Source organism: Neodiprion pinetum, chromosome 5, assembly GCF_021155775.2.
Source record: "Neodiprion pinetum isolate iyNeoPine1 chromosome 5, iyNeoPine1.2, whole genome shotgun sequence".
Lineage (NCBI taxonomy): Eukaryota > Metazoa > Arthropoda > Insecta > Hymenoptera > Diprionidae > Neodiprion > Neodiprion pinetum.
The window spans coordinates 28,083,151-28,096,739 of NC_060236.1; the positions used below are offsets into that span (position 1 = coordinate 28,083,151).

Here is a 13,589-nt window from a genome sequence, read left to right on the forward strand (position 1 = left end):
TTAACCATCGCACGTATCAAAAAGTCGCGTTTCCTACAAGTGCATATTCACTTTTTAAATTAAATGTAGAACTGATCATAAAATGATTCCCCATAGTCTCTACGTAGGTATATAAATGTATGAAAGACTAGAAAACTTCAGAAAAAATTGAAATCTCACAAATTATCCCCGTGCGATGAAAAATAATCGATGCTTTAAAAGTTTTAAATGAGTATACCCCACTTTTCACAGGTGGACATGAAATCAAAAGCAGGCCATAGAAATTAGCAAAAAGATGCAAAAATTTTACGCTCAATTTTGTGTCACATATTTGAGGAACAGGATTTTTCACAACCAGCGATTTTTTTTCATCTACATTAGCTTTGAATTCAAATTTTTTTTTATCATCTATGATAATGGGCGGTGTTTGTCAAAGGAAGACACTGAGACAAGACATGAGAACTAACGCTATATTGAAACGCAAACAAGCGGCGATGCACCTGATTGTTTAGCAGATGAAAATATCAGTTGAACTGTAAATTAGTAAAGAGTTCAGATTAAAATTAGTCATAATGGAGACTCCAGACAAGCTATTCTAATGTAAATGAGAAAAGAAAACTTGGTGTTAAGGTTGGAAATATGTCTCGTATTTGAACAAATTCCAGAATAATAGTAATTAGAAGACAACTAGCCACAAAATCAATTACCTAGTTAAATATTATTCTACTGCATTTTTTATTATAATATATCGTGAAATTAATACGATCGTGACGTTTTTTCTATTTTTTTTTTTTTTTCTCATAATACAATCAAATTATACAGGATGTGTATTTTCATTTTTATATATCATAAATAGACGCCGTCGCCGCCACCGTCGTTTCCGTCGTCGTGGGTTTTATATACCGCTTTTACATAACCTTCGCAGGATCGGGCATTCTTAATATTCATATTTTTCCTATCAGTTTGCATTCATGTAAGTGTAGTGGTTATAATTCCGTCCTGCAAATCGCTTTAGCTTCATTCAACGTTTATAATAATAATTATTAATATTACTTCATAACGATAATATTATAATTATTAATATATATTATTTTACACTTATTTATTATTATTATATAGTATAATATTATAATGAATAATCAATTGTTATTATTTTTCTTTTTTGCGCTCCATGGGGCACGTTGCGATGTAGACTGCCCTTCGATCTTGGCCCTAATACATAATTATATGCTTTTACAGAGCTGCATCATCATCGTCATCATCATCACCACCATGATCATCACCATCATTACCATCATCATCATTATGATCATTATCATCATTATCATCATTATCATCATTATCATCATCATCACCATCATCATATTCGTCGTTTTCGTCGATAGTCATAATCATCATTTATTTTAAGTATAGTTATTATTACATTATTAGCGTTTATTTACATTACCGCAAACAATTAAGCCGGTGCAATTATTATTATTAATATAATATTATTATTATTATTATCATTATTATTATTATTATTATTACTCTCAGCACTTGCACAGGTGGCAAGTTGCAGGTAATTATATTCACTAGAAGAAAGAGAATAAAAACTCTTGGCTTATGCTTTTCATTCACGATTCTTTTTCATTCTCCTATTACTTCATTTATTTATTTTATAATCTCCAGTCAATTATCACCATTCCTTCTACCATGATAAACTGCCTATGATAGAAGATCTGAAACAACAGTAAAAATATAAAACATTATTTTCTCTGAATGCTTTCAACATACATATATATAAAATAAAGATAATAATTTGAAAGCCAAGATTTCCATGAACACAAGTTTACCAGATTAGAAATAAATATCGAACGATTCGTAATTATGTCAATTTCAGAATTCAAAGTTTACTGAAGTACGAGAAATCGTGATTTGGTTAATAAACAGAATGAAATCCGCTTGGACAATGGTATTTTGATAATATCATAGAACTCCAGAAAAGAAGCAGAAAGATGTATTAAATATTGCATGGTAGATAGTTTGAGATATTACCTGGTACTTGATTGTTGTCCTGGGTTTTGTTATTCCCAAAAGTATCCTGGAGGAAGGGGTTGGTATTATCATTTGCGTTCATTCCGGTGGTAGCCGGCACAAACGGATTCGCCAAGGGATTGAAAGCTGTAGCCGTGGGATTTAGATTTGAGTTGATAGAATCTTCATTTGCCAGCTTGGGCGTCAGGTCAAGGATAGCACCGCTACTCGTATTACTCATAGTGTCAAACTCCGACAGATCTAAGAGGTTGTTCGTCGCGTTGTTTTGCTTGCTACAAATACAAAAACCAGCAAAAAAGATAACAAATAGCAGATCAATTGTCAGTAGGTAAAGATGAGTCATGAACACAGGCGGGAAAGAAGCGCTACACAATTTTAATAAGTATTCTGCGTTTCTTCTATGTCTACTTTTCCTTTCCATTTTTTTTTTTATGTAATTAATGTCTATCCAACTACGGAGTGCTGTCCACACTGAGTCAGACTTACAATTAATTACAGCTAGTTTCTTCCAAAGTGACAAAGCAAAACAAAAATGGAAGTTTCATTCGCTTATTTCAAGTATACATTTTCTTGAGAAGTCTAATTTTTTCATAATTCAATGCTAAACTAATCACACACACAGGTTCACTCTGTTAAATGTGTCAAGAGAGAGAATGACTAGAATGAAAAATCCATCCCAGGTGTAAGGAAAGAATGACTCGTTAGATATGGAAAACTTCATGTAACGAACAAATACTATGCCTAAGCGTTAGCATACATTCATATTTTTGGACTCCTTTGATAAATGTTCAAAGGAACCTAATTATCCATTGTAAGCCATATTCATAGAAACGTAATATTTATTTACACTAATGAAAATCTACTTCCCCCGCAAAGTAATTGATACACTGACTGATAAAATCTCGACTCTTCTGTATTCGTCACTGCAGTGTAATGGAAGTGAAACAAAAAAAGATATATGAAAAAAAAAAAAAGAATATATATATATACACAGTATTGCACGTAGGATATTACAGTAGTAGAAATTCCATCAGTCAATGATCGTAAAAATACCTAATAGGCATCAAGTAAGAAAACATGCTATACGATAGTAATGCGTGAAACTGCAGAGGCGAAATTATACCTACGTATACCTTGTTCAGATATCTATACAAAAATCTATTTATGTATATATTTAGGTGTATATGTATACATACATGGCAAAAGTAGACGGCGATATATTGACCAAAAATGAAAAACAGAAAACAAACGTTTCGCAATAGTGGATCCGATGAGAAGACAGAACTGATTGTACAGATAGGCTAATATTACGTATGCGTATATATGTAAAACGAAAACGATAAGCCTATTTACTGCACTCTTGACTGTCCCTGTCTCTGCTCTAACAATATTAGCATCAATTGAACAACATGCATCTCATTTTTTATAGCATAAGAACAGTACTGGTGCAGCTTCTTAATTGGTCAAGCTATCTATAGAAAGTTTCCTCCCAATGTAGAAGAGAATTCTCTCCATTCTCCGCATAGAGGGTTTGTCTTTAAATTGAGGGCTATTCAAAAAGGATTGTAGTTAGATTCAGAAAACGATTAGGAGGAGTATTGACAAGTAAAAGAGAAGAATTGAAAATGTGGACAGTGCAAAGTATCAATATGCACAAAATTATCAGAGTTGTCGAAAACTGGTTAGTTCAGCAATCTCATGCATGGAAGAATGAATTAACGATTATTCACTCGTCTTAATCGAATTCCAATTACTATCATTATTTAGATGACTCAGAACCTTTATGCTATTCATCGTTTCTTTTTGTGTCTTTTTTTTTTTACATTATGTACACTGGTTATCATTCTATGTATGTAGGTAGGCAATTACTTGGTTAGTTAGTAAGTTAGTTGGTTAGTTAAGTTACGCTCAATCACCGACCGATGTATGTATATGTGTATTATGTATTCAAGTGCGGAATAGAATAGAATTTTCGTTTATTGTTTAAACGTAAATAACATTAATATGATGAATTAGTTAATCGGCTGCATATTGATCATGACTAATAGATTTGTGGCGAAATTTTTATTTTTTTGTTTTGCTTCATCATTAATTACCTCAGAAAGCAGATCAACAGATAATAGCATAGATCGTCAACCCCCTTCATTGCATTTTCTCTCGCTTTCTCCACTCACTTCCAATATGCATCTTTTTGTCAGTAAGAAAGCTTTGCGCAACAAAAAAAAAAAAATTACCAGTGGTTTTAGCACAAAATTAATCAATTGACATTATATTATAATTCCACCTAACTACAATTGTTTTTCGTTTATACATGTATATATGTGTATACGTGTCTGTGTGTGTGTATATATATACACATACACACCCGAGTTTACATACTTATATCAATAGTTGTTGTAACTATTATATTATTCGCATCTTACATAACAAAATATACATAATTAGGGGGTATGACATACTAGGCAGGGACCAGGACAATATTAATCGAAAGATAATATAGACTATAAGTAGCGATAATATATGTATCAATGCATGTATGTATTTTTGTATGTATGTATATATGACAGTATATGCACAGGTTGAAGGGTATAGCTGTTTTTCTTCATTCTCAGTTTTGGCTAAAAGTCTACGCTTGATGATCTTTGAATGCCCTGTACACGGATATTCATAATCAACCCAACTTTGAAGGAGACAGTTTTAAATCCCAATTGATGTTTATTATTCGAAACAAAAACTGTTGAGTCATTCTTTTTCTATCGAATCGTCCAAATAATTTAACAATTACTAATTAATATTAAATCAGATTTGAATATTGACGCACAAGGAATCGGAAAATACTCGGCTTAAGATTAGATGATCCTAGGGACTTCGTTATTATCAACGTTACAACATTAATACCAACGGTACACAATATGATGAGAATTATTATGGATCGAATCAATTTTTCGTCTCTTTTGCTTATTAATATCATTAATGTTCTTTTTTAAGTTGATAACTTTTGTCATGGTTATGCAGTCAAAATGATTGCTGTATGATTATTACAATAGTTAAATTAGTAAACGTCATTTACTGTATGTAGGTACGCACAAAGCATATCGATATATGTATATTCATAAATAATTGTTGCAACTGATCATTTTTTTTTCTTATTCAACTTTATTCTCTTCTTTCTTTTTTTTGACTACTTTTGCGATGTAAGTATGCATGTACCATGTATGCACGTGTGACCTTATTGGCCAACAATATCTCTTCACTTCAGTCGTCAATATTCTTACATGTGTGTATAATTTTATTTATAACAAAAATGTGCTAGTATTAATAATAGATCGGATGCAACGTCATATTTCTTCGTCATTATTATTATTATTAATATTATTATTAGTAACTTCCTAATCATAGAACCACGTTAATCACAAGTGATGGGAAAAGTTATTTGTTTTAAATAATATTGCATAGGCAGTAGTAGTTCCGCAATTGTGCGGCTCTCCCTGATACTTTCACTCACTCATTTGCACACTCTCTTTCTCTCTCATCGTTTAACTCATTGTAAAGAGTTTTACCTTCACATTTATATATACTGTGCATCGTAATAAGAGTGCTGACCAAAAAATGTGATAAAAAAAAAAAAAAAACTCAGAAAAATTAAGTATCTAAATGATTTCAGTGTACTTTGGATCTCCCAAGCCTCAAATATATTGATTCCGTGAATCAGTATGAATCTACCATATAATTCAGCGATTCTGAGTTCTGTAATCAAGTTATCAGGTTTCTTCTCTTTTTGGATCTTGCTGTCGAATTTATGTTTCACATGGATGACGGAAGATTTGACTCAGTGTTAACTGCATATAGATTGAAAACGGTTAATCTTCACTTCATGAAAGCCAGCGTCAAGACTTGGATACAATTTTCTATCTCAACTTTATTTGTTCCTCCGTATAAGAATACTGATGATGCGTGAAAGAATGTTGGATTTCATTACCTTAGCAGTATTTGAGACAATCTCGTTTCCGGAAAACTTTTTTGTATTAAGAACAAAAGGGAGGACAATGTTGCGTGTGATACCTGCAACTGTATTTTATTCACGTTTCTTTCTTCTTTTTGATATCGGAAAAGCATTTATTCAGATCTTATTGTGAATTGTTTTGCTGAGTTTAGTATCTAGATCGAACACGTTATCTTTTTAATGGAACAGCATTAAAATTTTATTCATAAAAAGCGGAAGTATGGGTATCTTTTTTTACCTGCATTCCATACTTCAACTAATCATTTCTGCAACAGTTTAAAGAAAAGAAGAGCATCGGAGTATAAGATAGTGCAGTTTTACGATATACTACTAAAAAGTGTTATGAAAAGAACTCTGCAGTGAAAAAAATGTCTAAATCATACTTTCGTTACATAAAGTATCGTGTGCACTACAGAGGGAGTTGTTTTTTTTTTTTATTGCGCACACGCTCGCCTACAACCCGTATTGCAAATTTATGCTCGGTGTAACGAGACCTACTTGGCCTTCTTGATGCGCAATCTACTATATTACAAAATAATACGGAATTGAAAATTGGGGAAAAACATTTGTATGTCTCTCAGAATTTTTTTTTTTACCGAGTACAGATTATAGAATATCCAATTTCAGAAGAGGAAGCCGAATATTTGAAGAATGGGAGTTAGAATAAAAACTAATGCACCAACTTTCATCACTTCTGTTTTACATTCAAAATTATGTTACGTATGAACCCTGATCCACTAACAATCTTAGAATTAAAATAAATTTTTCCGGAATATTTTCCCGGCTACTTTTTGTTTGTTCTGTCATAATAATTCTTCATACGCGTGTATGTAGGTATTTCAATTTATATAGTGTACCTAAGTCATCGGGAGATTATCAAAACAGGCAACAATGACAATAAATACCTATCTAACTATCTATCTATACGTAGTATTAGCAACGATTATTAATGCAAACCTTTTGATTCTGTAAATAAATTTCATTTTTCTTTCGCGTACTTTATTCATTACTCACGTATTAATAGGACGTTGAAATTATCATTATTTCACACTTAAAACCGAAATTCATGACTTTTTTCGTTAGTTGTTTCTGTGCCGCTGCAACGCCGATAAAAGCCAAATGCCTATGCTTCGCTAATAAACACGAGCATCTCTTTTAACGAAGATCGCCAATATTTTATCTTTTCTTTCATAATATGAAAGTTCTCGTTAAATTTATGAAATATTTTTCGTATATATGTTTTTCTTTTTAACTTCGTTCTGTTCTGATGTAATGGCAGATTAAAAAGTGATTCGACACGACTAAGCGAGATTTTGCGCCAAGGTAAACTATTCGATCTATAACTACATATATTTGCATGTGATAATATTTCAACAGAAATATCAGTCACGTCCGTATTTTTCAAGAGTTACAAGCTTCTGTTAACAAAGGATTACCATAATCGCGTGAATTATTGATTGATGATTAATCAATCACACGATCACCGAAGTGTTTGTATTGTCTTTTACGAAAATGATCCATTCGTCATGGTCCAGAAGATTGGTATTTCGGCAGAGCCACTGAATTCCACTAAGTTTTTGCATGTGTGCAAATCTTGGCTCAAGAATGCGGAAAGAAATCCTCTGTATGATTGCAGTTACTTTTTTTGTTGAATATTCGAATGAATCGGTAATTGATATAAGATCATTAAGAATATTCAAAAAGAAAAGAAACGTCAGAATATTTTAGTAAAGATTGCGATAGTAAACTTCACATTTTGGACAGCACGACAAGTGTAATTGCTTTGGTAGTTTTGATACAGCGATGTGAGCACACAGTCAACGTTTTCTTTTTTTTTCAATCCGTTCTCATCGTATAACATAATTAGCATTAGTTTAACACAAGCTCGCAGTATTTGATGTGTACATAAAAGCACATATCTATATCACGCGCCCTACAAATCTTGTGTTCTCGTCGCATCATCATTATCATCATTATCATCATCATCATCATCATCATTACAACAGCGTCATACTTACACAGAAGCTGCGTTGTCTAGCGGTATTGGTTCGTTCATGAGGCTATTAACGCCGTTCCCATGATTTCCGTGATTCCCATGATTCGTGTGATTGTGTCCGTTGATTTCACCCTCGCCGTTACCCTGGGCGTTATCGATAAGCAATAAATTATTGCTACCGCCGTTAACGCCGTTGCTGTGAGTTCCGTTCCGCAAAATAGTGTCGGGATTCGGAGCCTGAATCGTAGTACTTGATGTTGTTGTTGTTGTTGTTGCTGCTGTTGATAGCGAATTGTGTTCGATGTGAAGAGCTTGCTGTTCCCCAGCAATAAACTGCTGCGTTGCCTCTGATATCAGACTTGCTGTCATTACATCACCACCTTTCTCTCCAGACATTCCTTTGTTATCGTCACCAGGGCTGTCCTCTTTTAGTTTATCTCCGTCCCCACCTTCACCCTGTGTTTCAAATTAAAGCACGAAGTCGGACATTTTGAAAGATGCCGAAAATGTTAAGAGCGATTTTGGAATGATCCGTATCAGTGGAAGGACTTACCTTTGTTGGTGTATTGGGTTGATTTTTTCCTCTAGTCCTCAGCATTATTGCTTCGACCCGTTTCCGTCTCGCAATTCTTTCCTCTTCCTCTTTCTTCAGGCGTTCAGCCATTTCGATTCGTTGCCTAGTATGAAATGAAACCATTTGTTAACAATGTTTCATCAATGGAAACTAAAGATTATTTTCTTTTCTTCAGTATTTCGTTAGAATTTTAGTAATTATACATACGAAACAAAGGAATACAAGAATATTTCAAGTGTGCAACAAAATTATTAATATCAATTTTTTTTTTAATCTGTCCAATTAAATTTCGTAGACTTACTTTTCAGCTTCTTCTCGAGCCTTTTTCTCAGCTTCTTCTTTTTCCAGCTTCTGGCGAGCCTCCTCTTCTCGTCTCTTGCGATCTTCTTCTTCTCGACGTTGAGCTTCCTCAATAGCCAGTCTTAATCGTTGTTCCTCAGCCTGACGAGCTTCGCTTGCCAATCTTAGTGACTCTTCTTCAAGCCGACGCTGCTCCTCTTCCTCCGCACGCTGTCGCTCCATTTCAAGGCGAGCTTCTTCCTCCTGAAAGAAAAAATTTTTATGCTCAGAAATTGCATTCTCATACACGTGTCAGATAGTAACGACAAGTATTAGGGGATTTTCAAGCAAGTCCTATGATTGTTGTTCTTTCGAACTTAATAAAAGAACACTTTTGACACCATTATTATAAATAATTAAAATTAAAGTCGGTCATACGCACAATTCTTTGCCGTTCCAGTTCAGCTTCACGCTCTGCTTGCTCTCGAGCAAGTCTTCGACGTTCAGCCAATGCTGCTTTGGCTTCTTCCTCTGTTGTGATTCGCGTTTTAGCTATCATTGAAGCTGTCGGAACATAAATTTACAACTCATTAATTTGTTTTTATTCAACATTCAATTCGAAAGACCAAATGTGTATTTTCATCAATTGAATTACCTGACATGTCGGCGGGTTCGTCGCCTTCTGCATCAGGCTTCAGTTCTGGCTCTGGAGATTTTTTATCCAACTTTTTTTCCTCTTTCTTTTCCTCCTTCTTCTCAGGTTTGACTGCTACCTGTACAACTGGCGCTACTGGTTCGGGCAGAGTTTGCGGAGCTGAAAGATCCTTAGACGGATTTGAGTCCTTCTCTTTCTCCTCCTTAGGCAGCTCCGGTACAATTGTTGGCTCTGTTTTGACAGGCTGAGCATCCGGTATCACATCAGTCGTCACTTCGGTGCTAATATTTGTCTTCAACGTAGCAGACTCCTGGTTAATCTGGTCAACGATAAGAATAAAATTAGACCAAGTGAGGCTGAGTCGAAATAATTTTGTGAGATCTAATAAGGTGTAATGATATTTCATCAAATATTTGGTGAGTAAACTTGAGCTGAATGTAAATCAATGAATCTGATAACTTTTCCCTCTTTGGAAAACATTTAATAGACCGAAGAAAAAATGTTGAACATACGTCTATTTTTTCAGTCCCATGGTCAAGCTTCTCCTCGTGTTTTTCAATGATCTGCTGATCACCGTTTTTAATCTCAGTCTGTTCTTCCTGCTTGATGAATTCAGCAACGTGCGTTTGAATAATAGGAGGATGTTCGGTGCCTGGACTTTGAAGAGGTGTAGCTTTCGGAGTTATTCTAGGTGATGCTTTAGTGGATTTAATCAATTTGTCTATCGGTTTCTTGGCTACATTTTCGCCAGCAGTTTTAGGCGTTGACGGTTTCTTTGGAGTGCTGTGAACTTTTGGCAGTGGTGGCTTCGAGTCTTTCGTCACTTTGAGATCCCCGATAAAGTCTGGGAAAAACGATCGATCGAAGATTAGTAAGAGGAAACAAAAATACTGCAGAAAAGCAAACCAATGAACAAACAAAGAAACAAGTGAAATTTATTTCTCACAGTCATATTTACAGTATTCACAATGTGCAATGCGGATGTACGTATATTGCATGACGCTGCCAGTTAATCGCGTTGCGGAAAGAGAAAGATATAGATAAAGATAAGTAAAAGAGAGTAGGGATAAAAAGAAGTAGAGTAGAAAAATAGAAAAAAAGTTTTGTAAAATAAAAAAAAAGCTACAAATAAAACAAAATGAACAATCCAAAATGCTGATGCTAATACGGAAAGATTTCAGATCGAAGGAAAATAAACTATAAACTATAAAGCCGTGCTCACTGTGTCGCTCTGTGACAGTAACACCGGTTCCGGCGATGGAAGCGGGACGTGGACGACGCGGGGTTGTCGTGCGAGGGCGCAGACTGACATTACTGCTCCCTACGCTGCTCCCACTCTGCTGGCTCAAGGAGCTGTGGGGTCGCGACGGGCTGCTCGGAGTCACCTCCCCGCTGCGAATACCTACACCCACCCAGGTTAAGCCTTATTTTGAAATTTAATCTTTCTACATTCATATATGCAGAAATAATATTGCTGTTTGTATTATAATTTTGAAGATTTACGACCATGCGTAGGCAGTTTGTGTGTAAAATATTGGTAGTGAAGAAAATTGCTATTAAATGGCAGCTCCGTTTTTTTTTTTTATTTTTTTTTACTTTCTTATTTCATTCATCAGTGCGATATAATTTTGCTGTCATAACTTGCGATCCCACGACAAACGCTTCTCACAGATATGTTGAGACTCTTATACAAGAAGAGGCATAAAAACTATACGTTTTAAAGTTGGAATAAAATTTCTATTTTTAAAAGAATTGAAAAATGGTTCGAGTAATAGTATGTCTAGATTCAAGTTTGTAACGAGAACTACACAATGGAGAAAACTTGATCCGACTGATAGCTCATGAATTAGTAACAAAAAATTTTTTTACTGCTACGTATCTATTTACAGAAAAGTGAAAAAATACATTATTACTTCAACGTAATATCTAGCAAGCTTTAGCTAGAAATAATAACAACAATATACATTGTGGGTATAATGTAAGAATTAATAGCCTGTGGAATTGATAAATATCTTTCTGCATATACATTTGCATATACGATTATTAAACATTTTTTTGATTCATTATTAATACAAACACGCACATTCTATCCAGTGCGTAAATGATAATTCGAAATATTCATCGTCATAATTTTTTCATCAACAGACTAATGTGAATATATGTAAGGTATATTCAAAGTAAGCCGCCCACCACCATATTCGCCGAAGGGAAAAGAAGAAAAGGAGAAAAAGTAGCTAAACTGGGGAATATGAAATGGAGGAAAATCATTGAATGTATATAATGAACCAAAAATAAACGAACAAGATATTCACAAGACAAATTACAATGTAAATTAGAGGTAGATATACATTTATATACATATATATATATATATACACATATATATATATATAAGTATAGATATGTGTAAAGTAAAATTTGAATAGCATGAAATTGTATACAGACGCGTGTATAATTCTGTAAATATAAAAATGGCATGATTTATTTGAAAAGAGAAAAAAGAAAATTTGAAAAAGGCTGTATTGCACATTAAATACACACAGGTATGCAAGTAATATGTATATGTGCGTATAATTTCACGTTACGTGTAGGTATGCAAATTCTAAGTAGATATGTACATACATTTTAAATGTGCATCTTACCGATTACGTAGTAGAAGTAGCAGGGGTAGCAGGTAGTAGTAGCGTGATACCTTCACCAGTATCGCCAAAAGACTTTATTGTATCGAGCTCAGATTGTTAATTACTTGTATACTCATACTCACGTACGCATTAGACCAAAGTGTTAGCACACGGCGATTGTTCAGCATGATTCGACGCAGAGTTTTACCAAATTTATTCTAACTTTATTAATTGCGTGTCTATCGACTAGCATTGTTAATTGTTAGTGAATAGTTTAGAGTCTAAATATGCAGATAGCAGAAATGCCAAAGCCTTTGAAACGCTGAATTCGACTATATTTCTGAAACTACTGACCGTAATTGGCAGGTAAATAAAATTGACGATGTATGTTTCGCAGATGAGCAACTGTTAGGCTTAATATTTTATTTACTCATCCAATGGACGTGTAATTTACTTTTCTGAGCGCCCAGTTTCTACTGAAAACTAACATATTTACTTAAAAATTTTAAATGTAGTTCATTTTCTTCTAAGCCATGCATCGCCAATATTTTACAACAATCACGCGGTCACAGACCGCGGTCATAGAATTCCAAAACCTCATGAACATCTTGAAACTATGTGGAGGATACGAGCAGAGCCATATCAAGAAATCTGGCCGTAAGTTATGGCACAATTGTATGCTCTTTAGGTGTTGATTACATACCATAATCAAGATTTAGGTGCTCAATGTTATCAGAAAACTTTCCTTTTTAAATTGCCTTGCCAGGATTTCGAAGATCGATTAAAACAGGTATTGGCCACTGTTTGAGTGCTAATAAGGCTTTGTACCGAAAATTATTCTGTTCGACTTATTCGAAATAAAAAAAAATAAAAAATTGTTTCAGTTAAATCATTTTCAAAATTCTGGTCATTCAGGTACCTATTTTGTGCAAATGCTCTGCTAGCATTTCGTCGTGTTAGCAGAGTAATGTCTCGTTGAAAAAGAAAAAGAATCTAGTACGTAGATCTTGATTAGGGTATGTAATGAGCACCTAATTATGCAGTATCACACGTCGTCGTCTTTTCTGACACAGCTTCGCTAATTGTATTCAAAAATATTATGCATGTTTTCAAGCTACAGATACTGACTGTACAAAAAAAATTTAACAAACAAAGTTTATTTATATTCACGTCGTTTTTTTTCCTTTTTATCAATTTAGTCGTTAGCTCGCATTCTTGCTCATTATTCATACCAACATATGTGACCCCAACTCATTAAAATATAGATGGTAGAAAATGTCTAATTACATGATAAATTTTTTGTATTGTTTTTTGTTTCAAATACCGAAAGCTCCAAAAAGTTGTTTACTGAAACATGGGAGTATTTTTAAAGTATACTAAACTTTCGCTAAGTAGTGTGCTAATAGTTCCCCTAGCATTGAAATACGTTTTAAGCTAACGGAAAC

The 13,589-nt window shown here is 34.0% G+C and overlaps 1 protein-coding gene across 27 annotated transcripts in view; it reads right to left on the reverse strand.

The window, feature by feature from the left end:
* Positions 1–695: 695 nt before the first annotated feature.
* Positions 696–13,589, reverse strand: part of LOC124219504 (ensconsin) — an 80,774-nt gene continuing 67,880 nt past the window's right edge. For 24 of the 27 annotated variants that reach the window (XM_046627156.2, XM_046627150.2, XM_046627146.2 and 21 more), the window contains 9 exons: positions 10,746–10,925; positions 10,036–10,367; positions 9,524–9,842; positions 9,311–9,432; positions 8,891–9,132; positions 8,569–8,692; positions 8,038–8,471; positions 2,017–2,288; positions 696–1,700 (listed from right to left, as the gene is read on the reverse strand). In XM_046627156.2, the coding sequence (XP_046483112.1) occupies positions 1,687–1,700; positions 2,017–2,288; positions 8,038–8,471; positions 8,569–8,692; positions 8,891–9,132; positions 9,311–9,432; positions 9,524–9,842; positions 10,036–10,367; positions 10,746–10,925 (2,039 nt within the window). In that variant the 3' untranslated portion in view covers positions 696–1,686. The remainder of the gene's footprint in view (positions 1,701–2,016; positions 2,289–8,037; positions 8,472–8,568; positions 8,693–8,890; positions 9,133–9,310; positions 9,433–9,523; positions 9,843–10,035; positions 10,368–10,745; positions 10,926–13,589) is intronic. The other 3 variants (XM_046627135.2, XM_046627158.2, XM_046627162.2) reach the window with 1 other exon arrangement.